General features: G+C 41.5%; 1 protein-coding gene across 2 annotated transcripts in view; it reads left to right on the top strand.

Annotated features, from left to right (window-relative positions):
• LOC127568144 (cytochrome P450 4B1) overlaps positions 1-24,168 on the top strand; it is an 82,236-nt gene that overhangs the window by 36,774 nt on the left and 21,294 nt on the right. For both annotated transcript variants that reach the window (XM_052011523.1, XM_052011522.1), the window contains 5 exons: positions 2,027-2,071; positions 4,415-4,542; positions 9,726-9,853; positions 15,892-16,043; positions 19,461-19,567. In XM_052011523.1, the coding sequence (XP_051867483.1) occupies positions 2,027-2,071; positions 4,415-4,542; positions 9,726-9,853; positions 15,892-16,043; positions 19,461-19,567 (560 nt within the window). The remainder of the gene's footprint in view (positions 1-2,026; positions 2,072-4,414; positions 4,543-9,725; positions 9,854-15,891; positions 16,044-19,460; positions 19,568-24,168) is intronic.

Below are 24,168 nucleotides of genomic sequence, written 5' to 3'. Positions count from 1 at the left end.
ACAGCTAGTTCATTACTATTTCAAATTCTTGAATGGTTCATGATGTAGGCATTGAAACTTCCCAATTAATATTAAAGTGATTTATGTCAGAGGGTTTTAAAGTTAGCAAAGATGCAACTGTTTAATATTTTGTTCCTCCTTTCATCGATGGAGCTGGCTTACTTTCTTAAAGTGGGCATTTCCATTTATGTTTGGAGCTTGCTTCAGTTGAGGATGCTAATAGTAACAAATTTAAGAATGTCATTTTCTCAGTACATCTCAACTGGCATGATGCTACCAAAAAAAATTGTCGCATTTGTAAAGTTCAAGTTTCACTTATAATACTTACTTGAAGGAAAGGACTACCAAATTTGAAATTTGTGGTCATGTTATAAATGTAATCTTTTTTGAACTACACCGAGTAACTTGCCCCTATAACAACACAGTGGAATTGTATCGTATCTAAGAAATACTAAGCAAAGTTGGAAAATACATATTTACAGCTAATGGAAAATTTTGATAGTTATCAGAAAAAATCAGTAAATAAAACATTTTCCACTCCTTCTGATGGGCACTTGTCTGAAGCAGACTCAGGGAGACCAGTTTTGATTTACAGGTTTATGTTTTTGTATTTTTTTACTTCATATGTTATTTTCCATAAGGGAGCTTTGTGCATCTGTGTTCAGGATTTAGTGGGCTTACACGTAAATTTATTTGAACAGGAAAGTGCTGAACATTTATTGCGTATTGTAAGATAGTGCTGGATACTCCCAATGAAAGTGAATCTCATTGTAATGTCTCCTCAAACATTCAAAACACTATCAAAAATTAATCATAATGTTAACTAATTAAAATTATACTTTAATATTCTAGAAAACACAAAAATAAATAAATGATGTACTGTATTTATTAAAAAGACATTAAATTGCCTGAAATGCCTCCCTCATTTGCATCATTCCACTCAATTGAAATGACTGGAGTTGCAAATCTTGGATAGGTTCCACAAGCAGATTTCACAGTGTAACTGCTGGCAAATTGCAGAAGAGGCATCACTGAACTGCATGAAGTATCCAACATTGCAATTCAGTCAGGATGTAAATGGTAATCAGTTAAGAGAGAGCTCAGAACTTCTGTGTTCCCACACTCCTGCATAAGAGTCTAAATTTCATGCTAGTTATGGTGAAATGACAGCAGTTCCACACAAAACTGCTGGCATGTCTCAAAAGTCCAGGCCAAAATCCAGTTAACGTCAAATTTTGTTTGTGGGATGTTGTTGTGGTTCAGTGTTCCAAGAATCATTGTGGGGAACAAAAACACCTTGGGATGTCTGAAAAGGAAATGAAAGGCACTATTGAGTACAAGTCTTTCCTTTTTGTTAGCTATTCCATTATACATCCCATTGACTTTCCATTACATTGATTCTGAGCATTGCTTGTTCTGCAGACTTGTTGAGATGTCCTGTTACTATGCATTCTCAGGGATGCATTTCAACCCCATCAATACTATGAAAAAAGTTTATTAAGAAGTTTAGATTACAGTTCCTTATTAAAATGCATAGTTTTAAGTATATATTGGTTCTAAGAGCACTGTTACACTGCAACAGAAACTGTTCCATTGCAAAAATTTAACCAGTTCAATCAAAATGTGTTGGCAATTAGAAAACAAATGAATAAAGCTATGTGTGTGTAACAGCCAGTCTCTTGAAATTGCTTTCAAGCATGATTTTCTCAATTTCACTGACTCTAAAAACATTAATTCAAGTAACTTGGTCAAATACACAGTGATGTACTGCAACGGTTGTTTTTTAAAGATTCTGTCCAAGTTGCAATTTTGCTACTGCTGTCATCCAAATTTTAATTTTACAGTTTTTCATCATAAAAGACAAGTGTGATATAATGGTATAAATGGATTCTGCTTGACTCTTCCCACATGTGAATGCATTTCTATTTGCATAGAATGTATTGTGTTTCAACAGTAGAGACTCAAGTTGAAGCTCATTGTTTGCTTGTCTTTAAGTAAAATGGTCTTATGCTTAAATGTGTTACAGCACCAAAAGATGACATGGTGTACCAGTTTATAACTCCCTGGATTGGTAAGTAATGTCATCCTTATTTTTAGCAACATCACAATATTGTGCCCCATTGAACGAGACGTCCACTATTAACGATATTAACACTTACTCGGTGGCTGCTAGTCCCTTCTCTTTCAAGCACCATAGCCCTCAGCTGTCCCTCACACACCACCCTTGCTCCACATCCCTTTACCATAATCATCCCTTTCCTTCACAGTAACCCTTTCCCCCAACATCTCGATGTATCTCTCTTATACTAATGGTTGGTCATTCTACATGTCATTCCACTACTACTCACGCTGATCTGAATTCTAATTTCTTATTCCTTTTTACCTCTTTTACTTCCTTTTCCTTCTGACCTCTACTTTCATTGGCTTGTTCCTCCCATCTCTTCCTCTGCTTTCTTTCCCATCTCCCTTGCGTTTATCTTTACCTCCCTTCCCAAGTCCTCTACATTAATTCCAAAATTCCCTCACCTCAACTTAAAACAAGAAGTGCTTCTTTCTCGGGTTGACCTAAAATTGTAAATACAAATTGGAATTGAATACCTCTAAATTGTTGGGCAATCAACACAAAGTAGAACTCGGGGTGGAGTCATGGTCAGGAATAGTTTTCAGAATGGAGTCAGAGAATGGGATAATTGGACCAGGGTATGAATTTATAATTCAGTATTTATACTTCCTTTATTTTTTTTGACAGTTATAAAATCTGTAATATAGAGTCTTCCAACACCAGAGTCAGGGACACTTGTAGGATGATATGCTTTACATTGGCATGTTCAAGATATAGAATGAATAATGTTGACAGGAAGGGCATTCAGATAGTGGATCTGGAAATTTTCCTTTCCTCCATCTTTCTACCTTAATTCAAATTGGGGATACCTGAACAATTGAATAGAACATTAGAGCACAGTACAGGCCCTTCGGCCCATGATGTTGTACCGACACTTTATCCTGCTCTAAGATCTATTTAACCCTTCCCTCCCACATAGCCCTCCATTTTTCTATCATGTGGCTATCTAAGAATCTCTTAGATGTCCCTAATGTATCTGCCCTCACAACCTCTGCTGGAAGTGCGTTCCATGCAGCCACCACTCTGTGTGTAAAAAAAAAACAACAACTTACCTCTGATATTCCCCCGTATACCTTCCTCCACTCACCTTTAAAATTATGCCCCCTCATGTTAGCCATTTTCGCCCTGGGAAGAAGTCGCTGACTGTCCACTCGATCTATGCCTCTTATCATCTTGTACACCTCTATCAAGTCACCTCTCATCCTCCTTCTCTCCAAAGAGAAAAGCCCCAGCTCACTCAACCTATCCTCAAGACATGCTCTCCAATCCAGGCAACATCCTGGTAAATCTTCTCTGCACCCTCTCTCTATTAATAATACTGATTACTGAAGTAGTGATGGCCTAGTCTAGCCTAGTCTAACCTAGTCACATTGTTATTTGTATAAGGTATTACTCCCAGGCAGAAGCCTTGAGGAGAGTCTCTTTCTTAACAACATTTTTTTTTAATTCAGCCAAGCATTCTCCTGACTTGCTTAGAGATTTTGACTTTTGTTTGGTTACAGATCCATCAGCACCAGAAACTTTCTGGCATGTCACCCAAAAGGCAGTTCCTGGTTGAATCGCGACAGTGACCATTAGCAAGTTTTGAACATGGAGGGTATCCCAGCAGAACCAATTCTCATTCTTGCCCAATGTTTATTAAATGTTTTTTTTAAACATAACTGCATAGAGGTCAGGAGGAACCATCCCAAGCTATATCCCCACGAGGGTGCTGAGACCATTCTGGTGACCAAAAATTGCTCAACTGCTGTTAACTGTGTCTGCGCAGAATGACTGGATTAGACCTGTTCCTTAACCACCAGATTTTTTTGGGGGGGTGGGGTGACTTTTGAACATATTTTATATCAGTGTACATAGGTTCTTAGTGACAGGTTGCTCTAGAAGGGGTACAGATACTTTAAAGCAAAATTATGGTTTTGTCCCATGTTTTTGTTTTGTAGTTTGTCCCTATGTAACTCGCCTATCTTGAACTGTCTCAGCAAAATCTGTAATTGTTTGGAGTCACAAGGTGCATCCAATCTAATCTAAATCCTGTCTTGATAACATTGGAGTTGGGAGCAGTCATTTTTCATGTTTTGTTGAAGGCCACTGAAGTAAATTACAATGTCCTGAACATCAATCTAACTGATGCCAGTAATTTCTGCAGAATAGTGAATTGAACTTGATCTATGTGGTTCGTAGTACATTTGCTCACAGAGTCATAGCAAAACTCAAGGCGATTTCACTGGAGAATTGGGAGATCTACAGTTCAAATGCTAATGATGTTCAGGAGTAAAAATGTTTGATTCCTAGGTGATGGCTTACTGGTGAGTTCTGGGCAGAAATGGTTCCGCCATCGAAGACTCCTAACACCAGGATTTCACTATGATGTTTTGAAGCCATATGTGAAGCTGGTTGCTGATTCAGCCAAATCCATGCTGGTATGTTCTTTTGTAATTAACTTTGTTCTTTCCTGGTTTAATTTCTGTCTTTTTAAACAAAGTGATCTCTCTTATCACAGGAAATTACCAGCCCTTGGTAGAGATCACTTTAAATATATACTTTGTGCATATTGTGCATGTTTTACATTTTTCCCTTGTACTGAAATGGTAATCAGTCTTGAAAAAGATATTGTGCTGCTGCAAAAAGAAACAGGCACATTCAGTCGTTGAACACCAACTTCCATCCCACTACAGCTTTCCCACCACCTGGTACAAAAGTTTACTAACTATGTGGCCATGCCTTGTCCCACAATAAATTATAACTGACCCTACTTCAGTTTTACAGTGGGAAATATATGTACGGTTATTGCCATTCTTTCCTGAAACCTGTCGAATGTTATGTGACCATGTGCTATCATCTGCTCCAATTACCTTTCTTTTCTTTGATCACTGGCCATCACAGTGATATATGGCTACAAAGCAAAAAATAAATGCTACTGCAAAAATTGCCAAATTTATAAATGAATTTACATAGCACCACATGCAAAAATTTCTACTCATCACCCTTAATGCTTGTCATCTCTCTGCCTTTGCATGTTGCATTGCTCCAGCATTATGTTATACCAGTGGAAACGGGGCTGTTCAAAGGCTACTAACTTTCAATAGAGAAGAGTGCAGGTGGTGTTGGCTGGAGGCTTAGAAGGCCTAGCTGCAGACAGCAGCACCTCAGCAGGGATGGCAGTCATCCCAGCTGGTTGGTTGTTAGGCAACAGCATGGGAACTGTTGGATTGGTAAATGTGGGGATAAAAATGAAGTACAGGTGACCTCTGCATTACACCAGTTCAGGTAATGGAAATTCGCTCTTACAGAATTCTCAAATTGCTACCAAAGAATCTAGGATACAGAATAAAAATTTGCTCTTACATAATTTATGTGGGGAAAAAGTAAATGAATATAACGCATATTTTATTCAATTTGCATTTCTTGACGCATGTGCAGATGATGCAGCTTCATGTTACAGAGAATTGCGATACAGACTATTTCCAAGGAGCACAATTCCCCCACCTTCTGTAACACGGGTTGCCTGTACTCCTGTCTCTCAGCAGTCCTCGCGATCTGTGGAAGGACAGATTGCTGGGCTACTTTGAGACCAGTCCTGGTGATCAACAGCCATGAGAAACAAGTGTGAGGTTTCCTAGCTACAAGCTGACCCTTGCATGCTGGTAGTCTGAGCTTCCACTGAGCACACAGACACGAGGTAGCTGCTGCTTGTACTGCAGTGAAGGTTACAAAACAAGCCTTCAGATGCCACATCATGGGCAACTTCACAATTGTGTGTTTAGAATTAACCACTAGTTATGCACTAGAGAAATGAGTTCAAACCGCAGTAGAGAGTCCTGTGCCAAATTGGTGCTTGGTTTCTCAATTCCTTAACACCATTCAGAGGCTTTTGGCAGCTCTCCGCAAGCATTTTATTGCCCACAGCCAACAGTTTTCTTCTGTGCGCTGCCACCAATAAAGCTCCCATCTGAGTCCTCTGCAGCAGAATATTCTCTCCCTCTGAGCTGGGTACAAAGTCTCTGTGCTTTGTTCTCTGGCCACTGGTCACTCATGCCCAGTGGCTCACCACATGCAAAGCCCACCTCAGTAGCTTTGAATGAAGTCATGTGACAGTGTGTCTTCATTGACTTCTTACTGTTCACTGGCTGGAAGGTTACGGCCCTTGGTTATCTCTGATAAGAAAGGGAAATGGGTCAGGTTGTGGTATGGGGAATCATCTAGCACTGCACGGCTGCCTCATGTTGTGCACCTCCTTATTCTGTAAGAGACCGGAGTGAGCATTGTGTGGTAGGTTTAGGTGATGTGGTTGCATTGACTAAATATCTGGTGGTGTGTGTACAGGCTGTGAGATGTAGGTGTGCAGCTTCTAGCAATGCTATGTGTGTGAGGGTGCAATTAAGGTTATAACTGTAGAGCATGAGTCATGATGGAGATTGTTACATGTGATGATGGCGTCTGATGCATTGAGCATTGGAAGAGTTGTGTCAGTAAGATTGTTTGAAGGTTCGCTCGCTTTAACCACTCATGTAGTCATTGTAAACACTGCAGCTGGGTCATTGGGATTTAATTTCTGGCCTTGATTTCTTCTGTTATCTGCTCCAATTGCCTTCGAGCATGCAAGCAAATATACCTCTTAATATTTACTAAATCTCTATCTGTTTTCATGTACATTTATTGCCAACATTTATGGCTTGCATACGTTGTTGGCAATTTTGTGTTTTTGCTGCTACTTGAACTCATACCCAATTCAAGAAAGATTTATCTTAAGCATGGTCAGATCTGGTTAGGGCAGATGCCCTCAATTAAAGCACCACCATTTTCTCAAAGTGGTCACAAAACATATTTGGAAAGTTCACCACCACTCTCACTCTACTCCTTTGATGGTCCATTATCCTAAAATCATTGAATTAACATGGCTCCGCAACTTAAAAAAATAACTGCGGGTGATCACCTTGGTGTACAAAAGAAAATAATATCAGAATAAGCAGAATTTTTAACTGATAAAAATTGAGCAGAAACAAAACATTTAAAATTATCTAAGTAATTCCATGTACTCATTCTGAATTTGTGACCATCTTTTTATTCACATCAGTATAAAACAAAATAAACTCTGGCTTAATTGCAAGCCATTATCCATTCTGTACTCATGGCAATGCTGAACTAGGACATTCATTTTTAGAAAGACATAATAACCAAAGATTTGATTCTAAGTAATAATTATAATAGGCAGAAAATACCCAATTTTACTGTTTCTAAATTATTGCATATTCAGTAAAAATACCTTGTTAAATTAGAGAGACAAAGGTCTGCAGAGATGCTGGAATCTAGACGAAAAACATGATGATGCTGGAGGAACTCAGCAGGCCAGGCAGCATCTGTGGAGAAAAGCAGGCGGTCAATGTTTCGTGTCAGGACCTTTCTTCAGGACTGAAGATAGGAAAAGGGGAAGCCCAATATATAGGAGGGAAAAGCAGAGCAGTGATAGGTGGACAAAAGAGGGGAGGCGGAGTGGGCACAAGGTGGTGACCAGTAGATGCAGGCAGATAGCTCAAGCACTCCAGTCCTAGTAACATTCTTGTGAATCTTTTCTGCACCCTTTCCAGCTTAATGACATCCTTTCAGTAGCTGGGCAAACAGAATTGCACACAATGCTCTCAAGTGTGGTCTCGCCAAAGACTTGTGCATTGTAACATAATGTCCCAACACCTGTATTCAATGCCCTGACCAACAAAGGCAAGCATGCCAAATGCCACCTTCACCACCCTGTCTACCTGTGTCTCTACTTTCAGGGAACTTATGTACTTGTACCCCTAGGTCTCTATTCTACAGTACTCTCCAGGGCTTACTGTGCAAGTTCTGCCCTGGTTTAACTTACAAAAGTGCAACACCTTGCACTTGTCCAAGTTAAATTCCATCTGTCATTCTTTGGCCCACTTTCCCAGTTGATCTCGATCCCATTGCAATCTTAGATGACCTCTTCACTGTCCACTATACCCCAGTTTTGGTGTCATCTGCAAACTTGCTATGTGGGGCCGAAGGGATAGAGATAGTCAACATTTTGGGTTGAGACTCTGCAATAGGACTGCATCAACATTGACTATCCCTTTGTCTCCACGAGTGCTGCCTGATCCAGTGAATTTCACCAGCAGTTTGTTTTTTTTTCCCACATACTTTCCTCCACGTACCAAAGGCAATTAAGGTACAGCACAGTAAGTTCAGTATTGGAGACGCGTGCAGCTCTGCCAATAAGTTTCCTCCAAAGTTCCAGTTACTGAGGACTCCAAGTCTAACCCATAGAGTTCCCAGATATAGGAATTTGCACTGGGTGGACTCTGAAATTGTCAGACTGCCTCCATTGTGCATCATGATTCATGAGCCTGGCACCAATTTCAGCCGGCTATCACATTTAGTTTCCAAAAATTCCAACTGAAACCGCAGAAGTGTGTGAACCTGTAATAGCTTAAACACAGATGTACTGTATTCCCAACATTACAAAATTTGTCAGCCTAAGTTCATAAGAAATAAGGGCAGGAGTGGGCTATTTGGCTGCTCCACCATTCAATAAGATTATGGCAGTCTAATTTTGCCTTAACACCATTTTCCCTCCCTCCCCCCATAATTCATAACTCCCTTGTAATTCAAATGTATATTAATCTCCTCCTCACCATTTTATATGCCAAACTCCTTATTCTGAAACTACGCTCCCAAGTTCTAGATAACCCTGCTAGAAGAAACATCCTTTTAGCATATATCCTGTCAATCCCCCTCAGAATCTTTACAGTTTCAATAAACTCACCACTCCTCCTTCAAAACTCCAGTGAGCATAGGTCTAACTTACTCAAACTCTCTTCATCCTCTCTTCCCAGGAATCAACTTGGTGAACCTTCTCTGCACTGCCTCCATTGCAAGTATATCCTTCCTCAAAAATGGAGACCAAAACTCTATGCAGTACTTCTTGAGGGATTTGGCAATAATTGACTGAAATTCAGTAAAAGCAAAGCTAGAATTTTGGTCCTAAGAGAGAGAGAGGTCCATTCTTCTTGCTAAAATAGACCAGCTCTCATGTTTCAACATTGAACTTCTTGTGGCTATTACACACTACTTATTAATGCTGTATTGTGTGTCACAGGTCACAGACCTCCTCTGTATTAACTTTGCTCCCTAACTTGGTGTTATCTCTAAACTTTGAAATTGCTTTAGATTCTTCTGACCTGATAGTGAGGAGGAGAGTGATGTACAACTGGTTCTTTGGAAATGGTGTACAGCAAAGATCCCAGCACTGAATCTAGTGGAACCTGCGCCAGCCTAAGCAACTTCCTTTAATCTCGGCTCTGTTTATGGTTTGCTAGTCACTCTGCTACTTTTCCTCTGACTTTGGTCATATATCTACAAGGCAAACCCTTATTAAAATCCATTGAAAGATCTAAGTATGCCTTTTCAGATTACTCTTTTATTTATTTCTCGCTCTATCTTTCTCTCATATTTAATCATGAATCTGGTTGAGAAGAGAGATAAAGATGTGTGTTTTTTTTTCTTTTCAGTGCTGATTAATAATATTTTAAATAGTACGTTTATAAATTTTTTAAAAATAAGCTGAAAATAAATATCTGTGTGTGTATAGGACAAATGGGAACAACTTTGCGCAGAAGGAAATAATTCATTGGAGCTCTACCAGCACGTCAGCCTCATGACATTGGATAGTATTCTGAAATGTGCCTTCAGTTACCATAGTAACTGCCAGATTGAAAGGTCAGCATTTGGAAAATATTACAAAATAACTTGCGGTACTAATTTTTTTTTGTTAAGAAATGCATGAAAAATGTGCTTGGAATAATGTGTCAGAAGGAGGAAGAGCTCTAAGTAATTTGAATCTAATATTAATCTGTACATATAAAAACTGAATAGAATATTTTCCCAATGGCAAGTTTATCAAGACTAAACCTCTGTCCTTGTTCCTGCCATGACTCTGTGTAATTTTCAGTGGTTAATTTCATTGTCAGCTGATTCCCCATGTTATTTTCATCCTGTAAAAATTAATACCTAGTGAAAAGCTGATGTAGCTACACATAAAACCCATCCAGGAAGCATATCTGTCCTTCTGTGCCTAAACCATTTCAGATTTCTGTAATGTCTTAACTGTTCTTTTCAGCAACAGATTCCCAAATTTTGGACTCCAATCATAGCCAAAAGTGTACCCTGTCTTTCTGCCCATAGGAAAGTATTCCTGAAGGGGCACATTCCTGAGGCGGTGGAAGGTAGTGAGACCAAAGTGTTATTTGCTTCACATGATGTCTTATTTCTGGAAGACCATCAAAGACCTAACAGAAGGCCCCTAAACACAGTGACAGTGCACCCTAACAAACATTCTATATTTTCAGCCAACTGGCCTTCTGCACACCTAAAATGAAGGATCCTTGACCCTTGCTTCCCCTGTGTGTTCCTTTATTCAAAGGCCAACGCAAGGATTAGTAAAGGAATTTTCTGTTTCTCTTTCTGCAGATGCAGCCAGACCTGTTTCTGTTTCTCTTAGATTTTCAGCATCTGCAGTTTTTTTTTCTTTTTGATCATTTTTAGTGAAACATTTTTACTGTATTTTGTGTCCCCTATTACAGCTGGTTTTCATTCCATTTCCTTCTCCATGTAACTTCAGTCACCTTCAATAACATCAATCTGCCAAATTTGAACCTCAGTTTAGTTGTTTGAAAGAATTGTAGGCATCAAAAGGAAACACTGGCAGTAAAAAGTGTCGTAACTCATAGGTCTTCTTCCAGTTTATCAGCAATCAGATGATGTCTCGAATGATTTGGGATAAATAAGGAGAATGCCAGTGAGAAACTGAGGTAGAATGTTTTTCAGATGGGCCATGGTTGTTATGGCTGAATGTGTATGCCAATAAGTGAGTATATTCATGTAGGGGAAAACTTAGGTGCTAGGATAGCTTATAAAGACCATGGTTTTGGGTGACGTATTGGTAGCACACTTGCCTCAAAAGTTGAAGGCTCCAGTTCCACTCCAGAGATCTCAGCTCAAAAATCTAAATGTGTTTCAGTCCTGAGGGAGTGCTGCACTGCCTTTAGGGTCATCTTTTGGATGATAAGTTAAACTGAAGCTGCTGTCTGTCTCAGCTGCATTTAAAAGATTCAGTGCCACTATAAAGAAAAGCAGATTGTTCTCTAGTGTTCAGGCTATATCTATCCCTCACCTAAACTGTAAAACCAACTGTCTGGCTACTAAAGCATAACTGTTTGAGGGAGTTTGCTCCATTCAACTTTGCTGCTCATTACAGAAGTGACTACATTTCAAAAGCACGTCATTGGCTGAATTGTGCTTAGAAACAACCCAAGGCCATGAAAGGCAGCATACAAAAGTTCGGTTTAAGAAATCATGCCTCAAAAGTATAGATTGGCAGTCAGAAGGAAACAGAGTATTTCACTGCAGATGCATGTAACCCTAAAGGCTGCTCATTTCCACAGTGCCAATGGTGACTAACCCCATGGATGACTCAGAGTTCCTTTGCTCAGAAATAGTGATCACGTGTCAACCTATCATTTGTCTACCTATCACTGGATTATTTGTCCACCTATCACTGCTCTGCTTTTCTTCCCCTTTACCTATTTTCAGTCCTGAAGAAGAATCCTTACCCGAAACGTTGACCGCCTGCTTTTCTCCATGGATGTTGCCTGGCCTGCTGAGTTCCTCCAGCATCGTCATGTTTTCCATCATAGTGATCATGTACTGGCACCACTGTAGTGTCTTTGTGTTGACCAGTTCCTGCAAGGTCACCAGGCTCATTATTAGGTGCCCCTTCAGTTTTAGAGGACTTCAATGTAAAACCAACCACTAATGCTGTGCCACAATGCTCTGACAGGTGGCACAGTGATGCAGCTGGAAGCACTGCTGCCTCACAGCTTCAGTGACCTGTGTTCAATCCCAATCCGCCTGAGTAGAGTTTGCATCTTCTTCCTATGGATGTGGGTTTCCACCATGTGCTTCAGCTTCCTTCCACATCCCAAAGATGTGGCAATAAATTAATCAACTATTGGAATTAGCTCCTTAGTGTAGGCAAGTGGCTAAATAAGAAGGGAATTGTTGGGTGAGAATAAATTTCAGGGCTGCAGGGAAATAAAAGAGGGAATAGACCAGTGGGATTGTTCTATGGGAACTGGCATGCACCTGATTAGTTACCCTCTTGATATTCAGTTTCACTGAACTGGAAAAGTGAGAAAACACATGTGTTTTAAGTTACAGAGGGGGAGGGTTGGAAACAAAGAACAAAGGAATGTCTCTGATAGGATAAACATAAAGGTTGTCCAGGTAATTTTTAGTATTAACAATTACAGGGAAAAATAAAAAGAATGTGGAATTGTTAGATGTTGAAAGCAGCAGTTGCCAGAAGTCTGAAAGAAAAGGCTGAGATTAAAAAAACTGAATGCCTTCCCTTTTGTTTCAGATTTCCAGTAACTATCAAGTTAATTTGCCAGTTTTGTCATATTCTCATGTTTCTTTTCTGTCTCTAAGTGCTGGCACCAAAATTGTTATCTGGACAACCTTGGTATCCACCCCTTTACAGACGGTTCTTTTCTTCTCTTTCCCCTCACGGCAAGTTAAAACTGATTTGTTTTCTCATGTTTCCAGTTCTGTTAAAGGGTCATTGACCTTGAAACATCAACTCTGTTTCTCTCTTCACAGAGGTTACCTGATTTGCTAAGTATTTCCAGCATTTTCTTTTCCCCTTTATAATGGCAAAACTGCCTTGACTGCAGTTAACTGAGAATAAGCAAATTAACTCTGCTGTCTCATTGTTCCCAATACCCAAGTTTGATCCTGACCTTGGGTGCCATCTGTGTGGAATTTCTTTCCCTATGACTGCATGAGTGCCCCCCAGTGCTCGAGTTTCCTCCCATTTCCCACATATGTCCTAGTGGATCAAGTTGTTAACTGTAGTTTACCTCTTAGTTTTTGAATGTGGCATAAAGAATCTAGAACATAGGAATGTATAGATCATCTGGTCAATCAGGAAAAAACCCTATCCGTAGCCAATTGTTCCTCATAACTACAACTTTCCAGTACTGGCAACATCCTTTGCACTCCGTCCAGGGCAATCACATTTTTCCTGTAATGTGAACAACAAAACCATACACAGTACACAAGCAGGAATAAAAAATCCTATCAAATAGGTGTGGGAGACCAAAAATCCCTGACAGCTCCATAAGGAAATGCCAGTAGTTTCATGCAGAACTGCTACAATATCTTGGGTCATTATGTTTGTGTTCAGGCTCCCTTTGAGCTTATCAGAGCACCTTGTAAAGCTCATATGCTGCAGCTTGCAAGTGATGAGAATAACTCCCAGCTGTGGAGTTTCACTGCCTTGTAACCTTTTAATTTTCCCATTTTATTTTCTTGCCTGTGGCTCTCAAAGCACCTAAGCAGCCCCACTGGCTCACCATAGTGGCAGCAATTTGCAGATCTAGTAAAAATGTGGGAATGAGGAGACATCTTGAAGGACACTTGAGCATGATCCTTCCCAATGTATATTTGGCATGGGCATCTGTCAGGTAGCTCACGGTTATTGCAGAAGATGATTTTTGTGGTGAAATTTCCACAGGAGATTTTTCTGCCTGATTCTTTTGGCAAACTGCATTTTTTTCCGAAAGTCCAGGACACTCTGCATATGGGAAAGTTATTTACAAAGTGACAGCTCTGGTATTGAACTTTCTATCAATGTTTTTCTACTTGAATCCGATAATAGTCTTTACACTAGAAATTGATAACTAGGTTACTTAATCATTGTTTGTCTTTTGTTAAAATGTACTTAATCTTAAATTCTAAAAGCACGATGCCTTAATTACTTAGCTAAAGCAATAGAGTTTCAGTTAAAGCAAAGGTTATGCCCAGTTTCTGGAAACATTCAACATAGAGGATTTTCCATTTAAATTGCTTCGCATTTTACCAAATACTTACCTAGGAATCTGGACAAGATAGAAGCTGTTGCAGCAACCTGGGCTTGATACATATACAAGAGATAGATCCACAGATTAACTTTTTCAAGAATGATAAGGTTGGAAATGCCCCAGAGATGTGACATGATATGTGTGTGTTCCTTGAAAAGCTTTTCAATATGTTTCGAAGACTGTGGTGTACATCATATGTGAAACATTTACCCTGTATACATGGGTCTTTCAGCAGATCTAGGCACACAGGTTGTGTCTGACCAATCTGTTAGGATTGTTGTATGAGACACAGCCTGGCCTCCTAACTAGAGCCTGACGAAGCCCAACTACACGTGTTGGAGTCAGGCCGGGTATAAAAAGAAATAATGAGTCCACGGGCTTGGATTGGCTTGGGCTGGGCCAGCTCGTTATAAATAAATGCACCGACTTGGTGGTATGGGACATGATGATGCTGATTGTCCACAAAATCCAGGTGAGTGGAGGTAGCATAGGAAGCAGTTCCTATTTTTCAATGCGTGACTTCACTGTAGCACCTACCTCCCCAGTCTGTGCCACTACAACCTTGACTATGTGTCCTTGGGCTTTGGTCAGTTTTGGACTGGCTGTAGTCGGTTTGGATTCAGGCTGGGATTTTAACCTTACACCCAAGCAAATCTGAAATAGGAAATAAATGAACTGATGAAAGAAGGATGCAATTTAGTTCAGTCTAATTTGTTTAATTTTGTCTTACTGAGGTTTTGAATAAAGGCTTTAAAAGGATTATAATGCATTACTAACATAGAAAGTAGCTGGATTTAAAATTAACTTGATTGTAGAAAAACAGCAGATTGTGATTAAGAGAACATTGGAAAAAGATCATGATACATGTCCAAAAGAATGTCATGATAGTAAAGTTAAAAGTATTCCACTGGCTATTTTTATTGTCCAAGGAGAGTTTCCTGCTAATATACAAATTCACTCATTTTTTAAAAAAAATTGATTTCACCTTTCACCAGTAATTCCAAATTTAATAAGGCAGCTCATTAATAATTTTACCCATTGACTGTGGACACCCTGACAAAGTGATAATTCTCTAATGCTGCTCATTCAACAAACAAGCAATTCAGGATATTAAAGACTCACAAAATAACCTCTATTGCTGACAGTCTTGTTGAAGTTTGCCCAGTTGAATCAATTAAATTTACCATTGGGAAAAAAAAAGTTGCAAGATAACAAACTGATCAATTTGCTATTCTCCTGTGGATGTGAAAAAAAAATGTTAGGGGTAGATGCAGCAGCTCCTTGATGGATCAGCCCACACAACCCACTCTGCAAGTCTGTCATTGTTAGTATTGAAATTACACACATAAGTGAAATGCATCCTCCCACTTCTGAACTTTCACTAGTGTGAGGGGTGTTTAGGTTGAATGTTGTAGGAAAGGAATTACGACCATGCCCTATTTTCCAGCATACTGTCAATCACTTGGAGGTCATTGATGAAGTGGGAGTGGTTAAGCTCCGTCCCCAAGATGATACCATTTCCCAGTGACTACAGAGAGCTTTTTTCAAAATGTAAGTGCCTCTAATATCAGGTGCAGGCATCTGACCTAACCCTTAGCCCCTACCATTGCTGGAGATATTCCTCACATAAAGGAGAAGGGGAGTTCCTGACCTGGTCTCATAAATTCCTGAAATGCTGCACGGTCAGATCTGAATCATAATTCACATCCTGATGAATTCCTGATAAACGTGTATTTCTAATATGCTGCTCTTGTAAATGTCAGATTTTAATTGCATTATCTATTGGAATGAGTATTAACTGAATGGAGTTTTAAGGAGCCCTTTTTAATTTTCCAGTGACAGCTCATACATCCAGGCTGTGTACAAGCTGTGCTTCCTCTCCAATCAGCGGTTTAGAACCTTTCCATATCACAGCAACCTTATCTACTATCTGAGTCCTCATGGATTTTGTTTTCGGAAGGCCTGCAACTTGGCACACCGTCATACTGGTAAATGTGAAGCCTTTGCCATGTTAATGCAGTCATTAAATATACAAGCTCTAATAAAGTGTTCAAAAGTAAAATAAGGTTGTGAGAGTTGTGGAGTTTGTCATTGAATATATCTTTGCATGTTTTGATGACTTTTTTCCTCATCAAATTGAAGAAAGTCAATAAGGGGAATAAAAACCTTAACCCATTTTGACTTTCATTATCAGCTATACTAAAATAGTGAGTAGTGATTCAAAAAATTGTATTGAAACAACAAGGCTGTTTATTTTTGCTTATGTTCCCTGAAACATTAGTAAATGATAGAACCAATCCCCTACAAGTACACTGACATGCTCTGGGTGTCAACCTTGCCTCAGGGTCAGAAGGTTGTGGATTCAAGCCCTACTTCAGGGGTATCATCTTGGCCAGGAAAGATAACCATGTAACTTGTTTCAGTGATGTAAGTTGAGTAATAAATATCTGCCAGTACTCACCTCTTTTCAAACAGTAGCATGGAATCTTTTACGTCTATTGAAGAGGGAAGGTGGAGGGCTTCTAGTCTCCTCTGAAATACAGCACCATTGACTCTGAAAAGTTGGTCAGATCATCTACGTACCCCTGAAGTAGGGCTTGAATCCACAACCTTCTGACCCTGAGGCAAGGTTGACACCCAGAGCATGTCAGTGTACTTGTAGGGGATATGGAAAATTTGTTAGAGATGGTAGAAGTAATTGTTCCTTAAAAAAATTAAATTTACATGGATGTCATTGGCTTCTTATGATACTCAAACAGGTCACTGAAGGAAGTTAATGAAGTGTTAATAGAAGCTGGGTAGAATGTTTCAGTCCTCCAATGTGTAAATTGCTGTATAGGGCTGTAGAATTGGTAGTGCATCACCATTGGATAACAATAGATCATTTAGTATAACATCTGATGTGGATAAAGTTTCATAGGATCATGTAACATATGAGGCTGCATTTAAGCCATTTTCCCTTTAAGCTTGTGTTGTTTTGTCTATCTCTTCTTTCTTCATGGCTGTGCTCTTTTTTTTCTCTTCCCAAGTATATATCCAATTATCTTATAATTATTTTCAGACAGAGAATTCAGATCACAACAACTCACTGTGTGAAACAAGATCTCCTCATTTTCCCTCAGGTTCCATTGCGAATTACCTTAAGTCCATGTCTAGAAGAAACCGTTTCTCTTGCTTACTCCCTCAAAACTCTTCATAATTTTAAACACCTCTTTAGGTCTCACACTAATCTCTGCTCTAGGAATGATGCTAACTCCCATCTATCGCACCAAGCAAACCCCCCTCATCCCTGGTGCCATGCACTCTCTTCAAGGCCTTTGCATGCTTCTAAAATCTCAGTTCCTACCTGCCTTGGACATAAGACACCAGATGAGGTCTAACCACTGATTTATATAAAAAAAAGCATAACTTTCTTGCTTTTCTGGTTTCTATTAATTAAAAACCCAAAATCCCATACTGATGGTCTGGAAGAGCAAAGGTTTTAGATTTACAGGACAATGCAAGGCACCGGGTTTAATTACAAGTGGTACAGAATATAAAGGTCAAAAATATTAGTCTAGAAATTGTGTGATGTCATTTCATTTGAGAGCTCAAAACTACAAAATTCTATTCTACACAAGGTCGAAGGCATTGTTTGCGATGCAGAGGAGAGAACAGGAAAGTATGAAGTCAGGACCATGAGTCTGGTGGTTCAGGTCATCGGAGATGAGGGAAGAAGGGCTGGGCTGCCTTTGGCTGCTGGATGGTGAGCGTCTGGCTTATGTTTGGTGGAAGGACAACTTTGCAACTTAGAGTGGTGATAGAAGTTTGGGCTGGAGATTAGTTTGCAAATGGGACGAGCTTGGATGGGCGTCTTGGTCGACATGGACCAGTTGGGCCAAAGGGCCTGTTTCTGTGCTGTATGCTTGGGGTTCGGTTTGAATGGGTGAGGATGGAGATCAGAGAGGTTTATGCTTAAGAACAATTGAGGTGGAGAAGGCTGTGCTAGATATCAGCGAGGTGGGAGCGTGGTCAGAGAGGGTCCGGCTAGAGGTGGGGTGGGGAATATGGTTTTGTAGGAGACACTTGAAAAGAAGATTGGTACATAGGGTGGGGGGGGGGGTGAAGATGGGGAATGGGTACTTGACAATGTTTGGGCTCAAGGTTTTATAGTGATGGAAGGCTGAGGATGTTGGAAAGGATTTTGTGTTGCTTTGTGTTCTGCCTCAATCTGGCAAAGCCCTGGTCATGGGTAGTAATAACCACTAAACCTGTGGATCATTGTAAAACCACATCTAGTTCATTTGGGTCCAGCAGAGGAGGAAATCTGCCATCCTCGCTCAGTCTGGCCTATATGATTCACCACGGTGATTGGTTGACCCTTAAATGCCCTCTGCAATAGCCCAGAAAACCACTCAGCTCAATGGCAATTAGGGATGGGCAACAAATGATGGCCTTGCCTGAAAAATGAACACATTAACATCAGGATGATATTGTGGCAGTAAACCATCTACGCAACTGGATCACTAGAAAACTGCCAGGGATTACTCTGCTAATTGTGCAACGCTCACCAGTTTGGTTATAGGAGTTTTAGGTGATTGTAGAAATTTATAGAAAGTTAATATCGATGCATAAAATTATGAGACATGGAACAAAATATTAATGTATACTTTCAGCATTGGTTGAGTGATGCAGAAGGAAGAAATAAAGATTTAGAACAGGAGCAGGTGAAACTTTTTTTTTTACTTGGTGAGTGTTGCAGAATTAGTAATTGAAGCAGAAAACGTCACAATCTGAGAGCAAGTGATTGAAAGGAATGATAATTAAAAGGGAGAGGAATAAGGTGTGTGCAGGCAATGAAGGTTACTGCTGGAGGTTAAGCATTAACTTGGGTTGAATGCCCTGCTGCCATTTTAAAGTTCTTGTGCTTCTTTGACCTTTATAATCCTTGACCTGGAAGCACTTGATGTTGATTGTGATAGGAACATAGCAGCAGGAGTAGGCCATGAACCTGTACCATCATTCTGTAAGTTCATGACTTATCTTAATCAATTTTTGTTCCAAAAATCTGTTGATTCTAATCCTAAATAGGCATGTAATTTGTCCTCTTCTCAGCCCTAAATGGCTCACCCATTATCTTGAGCATACATTTCCAATTCTCAATTGGAAATGTATGCTCAAGACAAAACAATATTCAAGCACCTAGTAAGCAATATAGGGTTACCTGTTTCTCAACATCAACATCCCTTAAGTCGATGCCACAGAACTTTATCCAAACAGATAAAAAAGCCTTTAGAAAGAACATAAATGAAAACATGGAAATGTTTCTGCTCAGCATTATTGCCTCCCTGCAGCAGTATAATCATCCTAGTTGTAATGATAATTGAGTGTACATTAAGTCCTAATGAGTTTTTTCTATCTAATAGAGGAAGTAATATGCCAGAGAAAGGAGGTATTGAAAGATGAGAAAGAATTGGAAAAAATCAAGGACAAGAGGTATTTGGACTTCTTGGATATTCTGCTTTGTGCAAGGGTAAGTGACTACATATAGTAATAGTTAGTAGTTCTGGTTAAGCATAAAGTAGATGTTTTCTGCTGTGTAAATAACTTTTGCAGTGATATCTACAGTGGTTTCAGATTTTCCTTATAGCCTTAATACTAATAGCAAAGCATAGATCAGGAATACTATTAATGATATCAAGGTATTGATACATGATCAGCATATATCATTTGATTAAGCTCGTTTCATTGTTCTTGGAACAGACACTTAAGAGCCATGACTGAAAGATTCCTTGCTTCATAGTGATGTGATGAAAAGAGCAATGGTTAAGATGAGACCTTGTCCTCCATTGAGGGTCTGAGGTTGTCATCTGCCTTTTGCCCTTGTATATCTCCAAATAGGTGACTGGAGAAGCTACCAAAAGAAACAAGTTCCTACACCTGCCTTGACCAAGACATCAATTCAAGGCATTTGAGATAATTAGCCAGTTAAATCACTGGATTTACAGTAAACCTTGAAGGCAGACTCCTTGCTATTCTATGAGGCACTACATCCCAAAGGAGTAAAATTAGACTGCATTTATTTATGTCCACAACACACCCTGTTGGTCACCAATTATATTTACTATTCTAATCAATAAATGTTCAATGCTTCAACCTTCCCTTGTATCCCAGTGGGGCTGGATTTTACACAAAACATAATTAATGGGCCTGATTAAATTTTGTTCAGGAGCAATAAGATCTCATAACTACTTTTAACTTCCCACAAGATTTCCATAATGAATTAATGTCTGCCTTTGAATATCTTAATTTTTTTCAGAAGTTTCATATTTCATAATGAATCATATTGGTTTATGCCTGGTCTTAAAATGGGGAATAGCAGTCTATTCCACACAATCAGGAAGCAGTGCACTGGGACTTTTACTCCTGCAGCTAAAATTGTGGAAAATAGGGGTACAGCAATCTGTAGCACATGGCTATCTTGTTCTCTCTGTTTTCATGCATGTGTTCATATTATGATCCTATTGAATAGGAAAGTCCTATGGTGAGCCTGTTCTGCAGCGGTGTGCCGTTGTCTCAGACAGTCTGGAACATTCAGCTTGCCTGCTTAAAGATATGACATGTTAATAGTTTAAATGTGCTACATGGCAGATAAGTAGGATATTTGTGTCTCTCCTACCCTGTGATCTTTGCAGATGAAGATGTGGAATTAAAGGATGCCAGGTATGTGCTCTTAAACTAGAAGCTTTGCATCTGTGTCGGCAACATCCACTGAGATATGTTTCCAGATCCAGGTACAGCTAGCTTGGCTGCAGGAGAAAAAAATCCTTTGTAGTCATTCAAAACACCTCAATCTCAAAATTTCATATCAACTTAGAATCATAAAATATTATGGCATAACAACAGAGCATTCAGATATTCAAGTGTGCACTACGATTGTCTCCACATGAGCTGCACTGTTGAATCCTACTCTCCTGCTTATCTCCTGATTCTCTTTATATTTCAAGGTTCCATTTAATTCCCCTTTAAAAATACTCATTCATAATGATGTGTGATGGAGAATTTCATATTCTAATCACCATCAATATAAGTAACATTTCCCTAATCGCCTTTTTAATTCTTTTTGGATTATTTTAAATCCTCTTGGCACCATGTCACTGTTCAGTGAAAATAATCTGTCACCATTTATCCAAATGTAATCTTCCATTTATTTTTCGGTTGCTTTTATCAGGCCACCCCTTTGCTTTCTCAGCTATGGTCAAAGAAAACATTCTTCTTTTCTTCACTGCAACTATTTATCTCTCTTAACTTCTGAGTAAAACTATGCTGACCTCTGTCTTGGTTTTATATCCTTGCTATTGTCTGCTATCAAAAACTGCATGGTAACTAACTTCAAAAGCATCAAGTCATTCTGGTGGGATAAGTGTAGTGTTTGTTAATCCAAAGAGCACAGTTGCATCAAGCAGGTCACTGACACTCATTTCACCAGAACATCCAGCTGAGGAGAAATATAAACAATGCCCATTGATTCACAGTAGCTGGCTTCTCCTCATGGACATCACAGGGAAATGTGCATTAGTACTTTTAAAATTACACAGTTACACAAAAACAAACACTTTGGGAACCAGTTGTTCCTCTATATGAAAAAAAATCCATTGTGTGGCGACTCACCGTCTAGTCGGGCGAACCGGCTCGGCAGTCGGTTCGCGCGACGTTGGAGCGACGAGGCCCAAGATGGCGGCGGGCCTCGTCTTTCCGAGCGACGGGGAGAACCCGCGCGCGGGAAAGTCCTGATGACGTAGGACTTACGTCATTGCCGGTTGTTTTGGGCGGGAACATTCTCCCTTAAAGGGCCCGCGCAAGGCGGGAAAATAAACCAGTTCTGTTTGGCAATCCTCCGAGTAGAGTCTTGTTTTATTCCGCGGTAGCAACCGCTACATTGGTGACCCCGACGGTCCAAACGGCTTTTGGACCCGCGAAATGGACGATAGCGCAGCAGCCAACGCAGTGGCCCTCAAGCTGCCCACCTTTTGGACACTTCGGCCCAGCGTCTGGTTTGACCAGGCCAAAGCGCAATTCCACCTTCGGCAGATCACCTCCGACTCCACGAAGTACTACCATGTGGTTAGCTCTCTGGACCAGGAGACAGCCGCCCAGGTTGGAGACTTCATCCAGTCGCCTCCAGAGGAAGATAAGTACCCGGCTTTCAAAGACCTTTTGATCCGGACCTTCGGCCTCTCCCGTCGTGAGCGCGCCGCCCGCCTGCTTCATCTGGATGGCCTGGGGGACAGATACCCATCCGCCCTAATGAATGAGATGCTGGCACTGGCCGAGGGACACAAGCCATGCCTGATGTTCGAACAGGCCTTCCTCGAACAGCTCCCCGATGACATCCACTTGTTGTTAGCTGACGCCGACTTCAGCAACCCCTGTGAGGTGGCCACCCGGGCAGATGTCCTGTGGAGGGCCAAGCGCGAGAGCGGTTCGTCCGTCAGTCAAATCACCAGGCCGCGAGCCCAACGCCCACCTCACCCGGCCCCAGCAACCGAGCAGCCACGCCCCAGGAACGCAGACGACGACACGGGTGACCAGCTGTGCTTCTACCATCAGAGGTGGGGTGCGGAGGCCCATCGATGCCGCCCACCCTGCAAGTTTCAGGGAAACGCCAGGGCCAGCCGCCGCTGATGGCTACGGCGGCTGGCCGCCGACAGAGCCTCCTCTTCGTTCAGGACAAGAAATCTGGACGGCGTTTCCTCGTTGATACTGGAGCAGAGGTCAGTATTTTGCCCCCGACAGGCCGCGACACTCGTGACAGGCCACCAGGTCCTCTACTCAATGCCGCCAACAGTACAACGATACGGTCTTTCGGCACCCGTACGCTTCAATTACACTTTGGCGGCAGCCGTTTTACCTGGACCTTTACCCTTGCCACCGTCGCCCGACCACTCCTAGGAGCCGATTTCCTTCGGGCCCACAACCTGTTAGTCGACCTGCGAAGGAAGCGGTTAGTTCACTCTAGCACTCTCCAGACCTATCCCCTGGGAGAAATCAGCCCACCAGCCCTGCGCCTGGACTGCATTTCCCTTTCTGGCGACGATTTCGCCAAGCTCCTAGCCGAATTCCCATCGATTTTGGCACCTTCGTTTACAAATTCTAGGCCCACACACGGGGTACGGCACCACATCATTACCACAGGGCCACCCCTTCATGCCCGAGCACGACGATTACCTCCAGACAAGCTCCGCCTGGCAAAGGAAGAGTTCCGTCACATGGAGGAGCTGGGGATTGTTCGCAGGTCAGACAGCCCCTGGGCCTCCCCCCTGCACATGGTCCCCAAAGCCACCGGAGGGTGGAGGCCCTGCGGCGACTACCGCAGGCTGAATGACGCCACCACCCCGGACCGCTATCCCATCCCTCACATCCAGGACTTCGCAGCGAACTTACACGGGGCCCGCATCTTTTCCAAAGTGGACCTCGTTAGGGGATACCACCAAATCCCGGTCCCTCCGGATGAAGTCCCCAAAACTGCGATTATCACCCCATTCGGCCTGTTCGAATTCCTTCGGATGCCGTTTGGCCTTAAGAACGCCGCGCAGACCTTCCAGCGGCTGATGGACGCGGTAGGCCGAGACCTGGACTTCGTGTTCATTTACTTGGACGACATACTGATCGCCAGCCGTAACCGCCAGGAACACCTTTCCCACCTCTGCCAGCTGTATTCCCGCCTCCGCGATTTCGGCCTCACGATTAACCCGTCCAAGTGCCAATTCGGACTTGACTCTATCAATTTCCTCGGCCACAAAATCACCAGCGACGGGGCAACACCCCTACCCGCCAAGGTGGATGCTATCCGCCATTTTGCCCGCCCCGACACAGTCAAAGGCCTACAGGAATTCCTTGGGATGGTCAACTTTTCCCATCGTTTCATCCCTGCAGCAGCCCGTATCATGCGCCCTCTGTTCTCGCTGCTGGCTGGTAAGGGCAAGGACATCACCTGGACTGACGAGGCTGCGGCTGCTTTCGTTAAGGCCAAAGACGCCCTGGCAGACGCCACGATGCTGGTACACCCCAGGACTGACGTCCCGACTGCCCTCACGGTAGACGCGTCCAACACCGCGGTGGGTGGGGTACTGG

This window comes from Pristis pectinata, chromosome 3 (genome assembly GCF_009764475.1).
Source record: "Pristis pectinata isolate sPriPec2 chromosome 3, sPriPec2.1.pri, whole genome shotgun sequence".
Lineage (NCBI taxonomy): Eukaryota > Metazoa > Chordata > Chondrichthyes > Rhinopristiformes > Pristidae > Pristis > Pristis pectinata.
The sequence above is the reverse complement of the archived record's forward strand: the minus strand, read 5'-3'. Positions and strand labels throughout refer to the sequence as shown.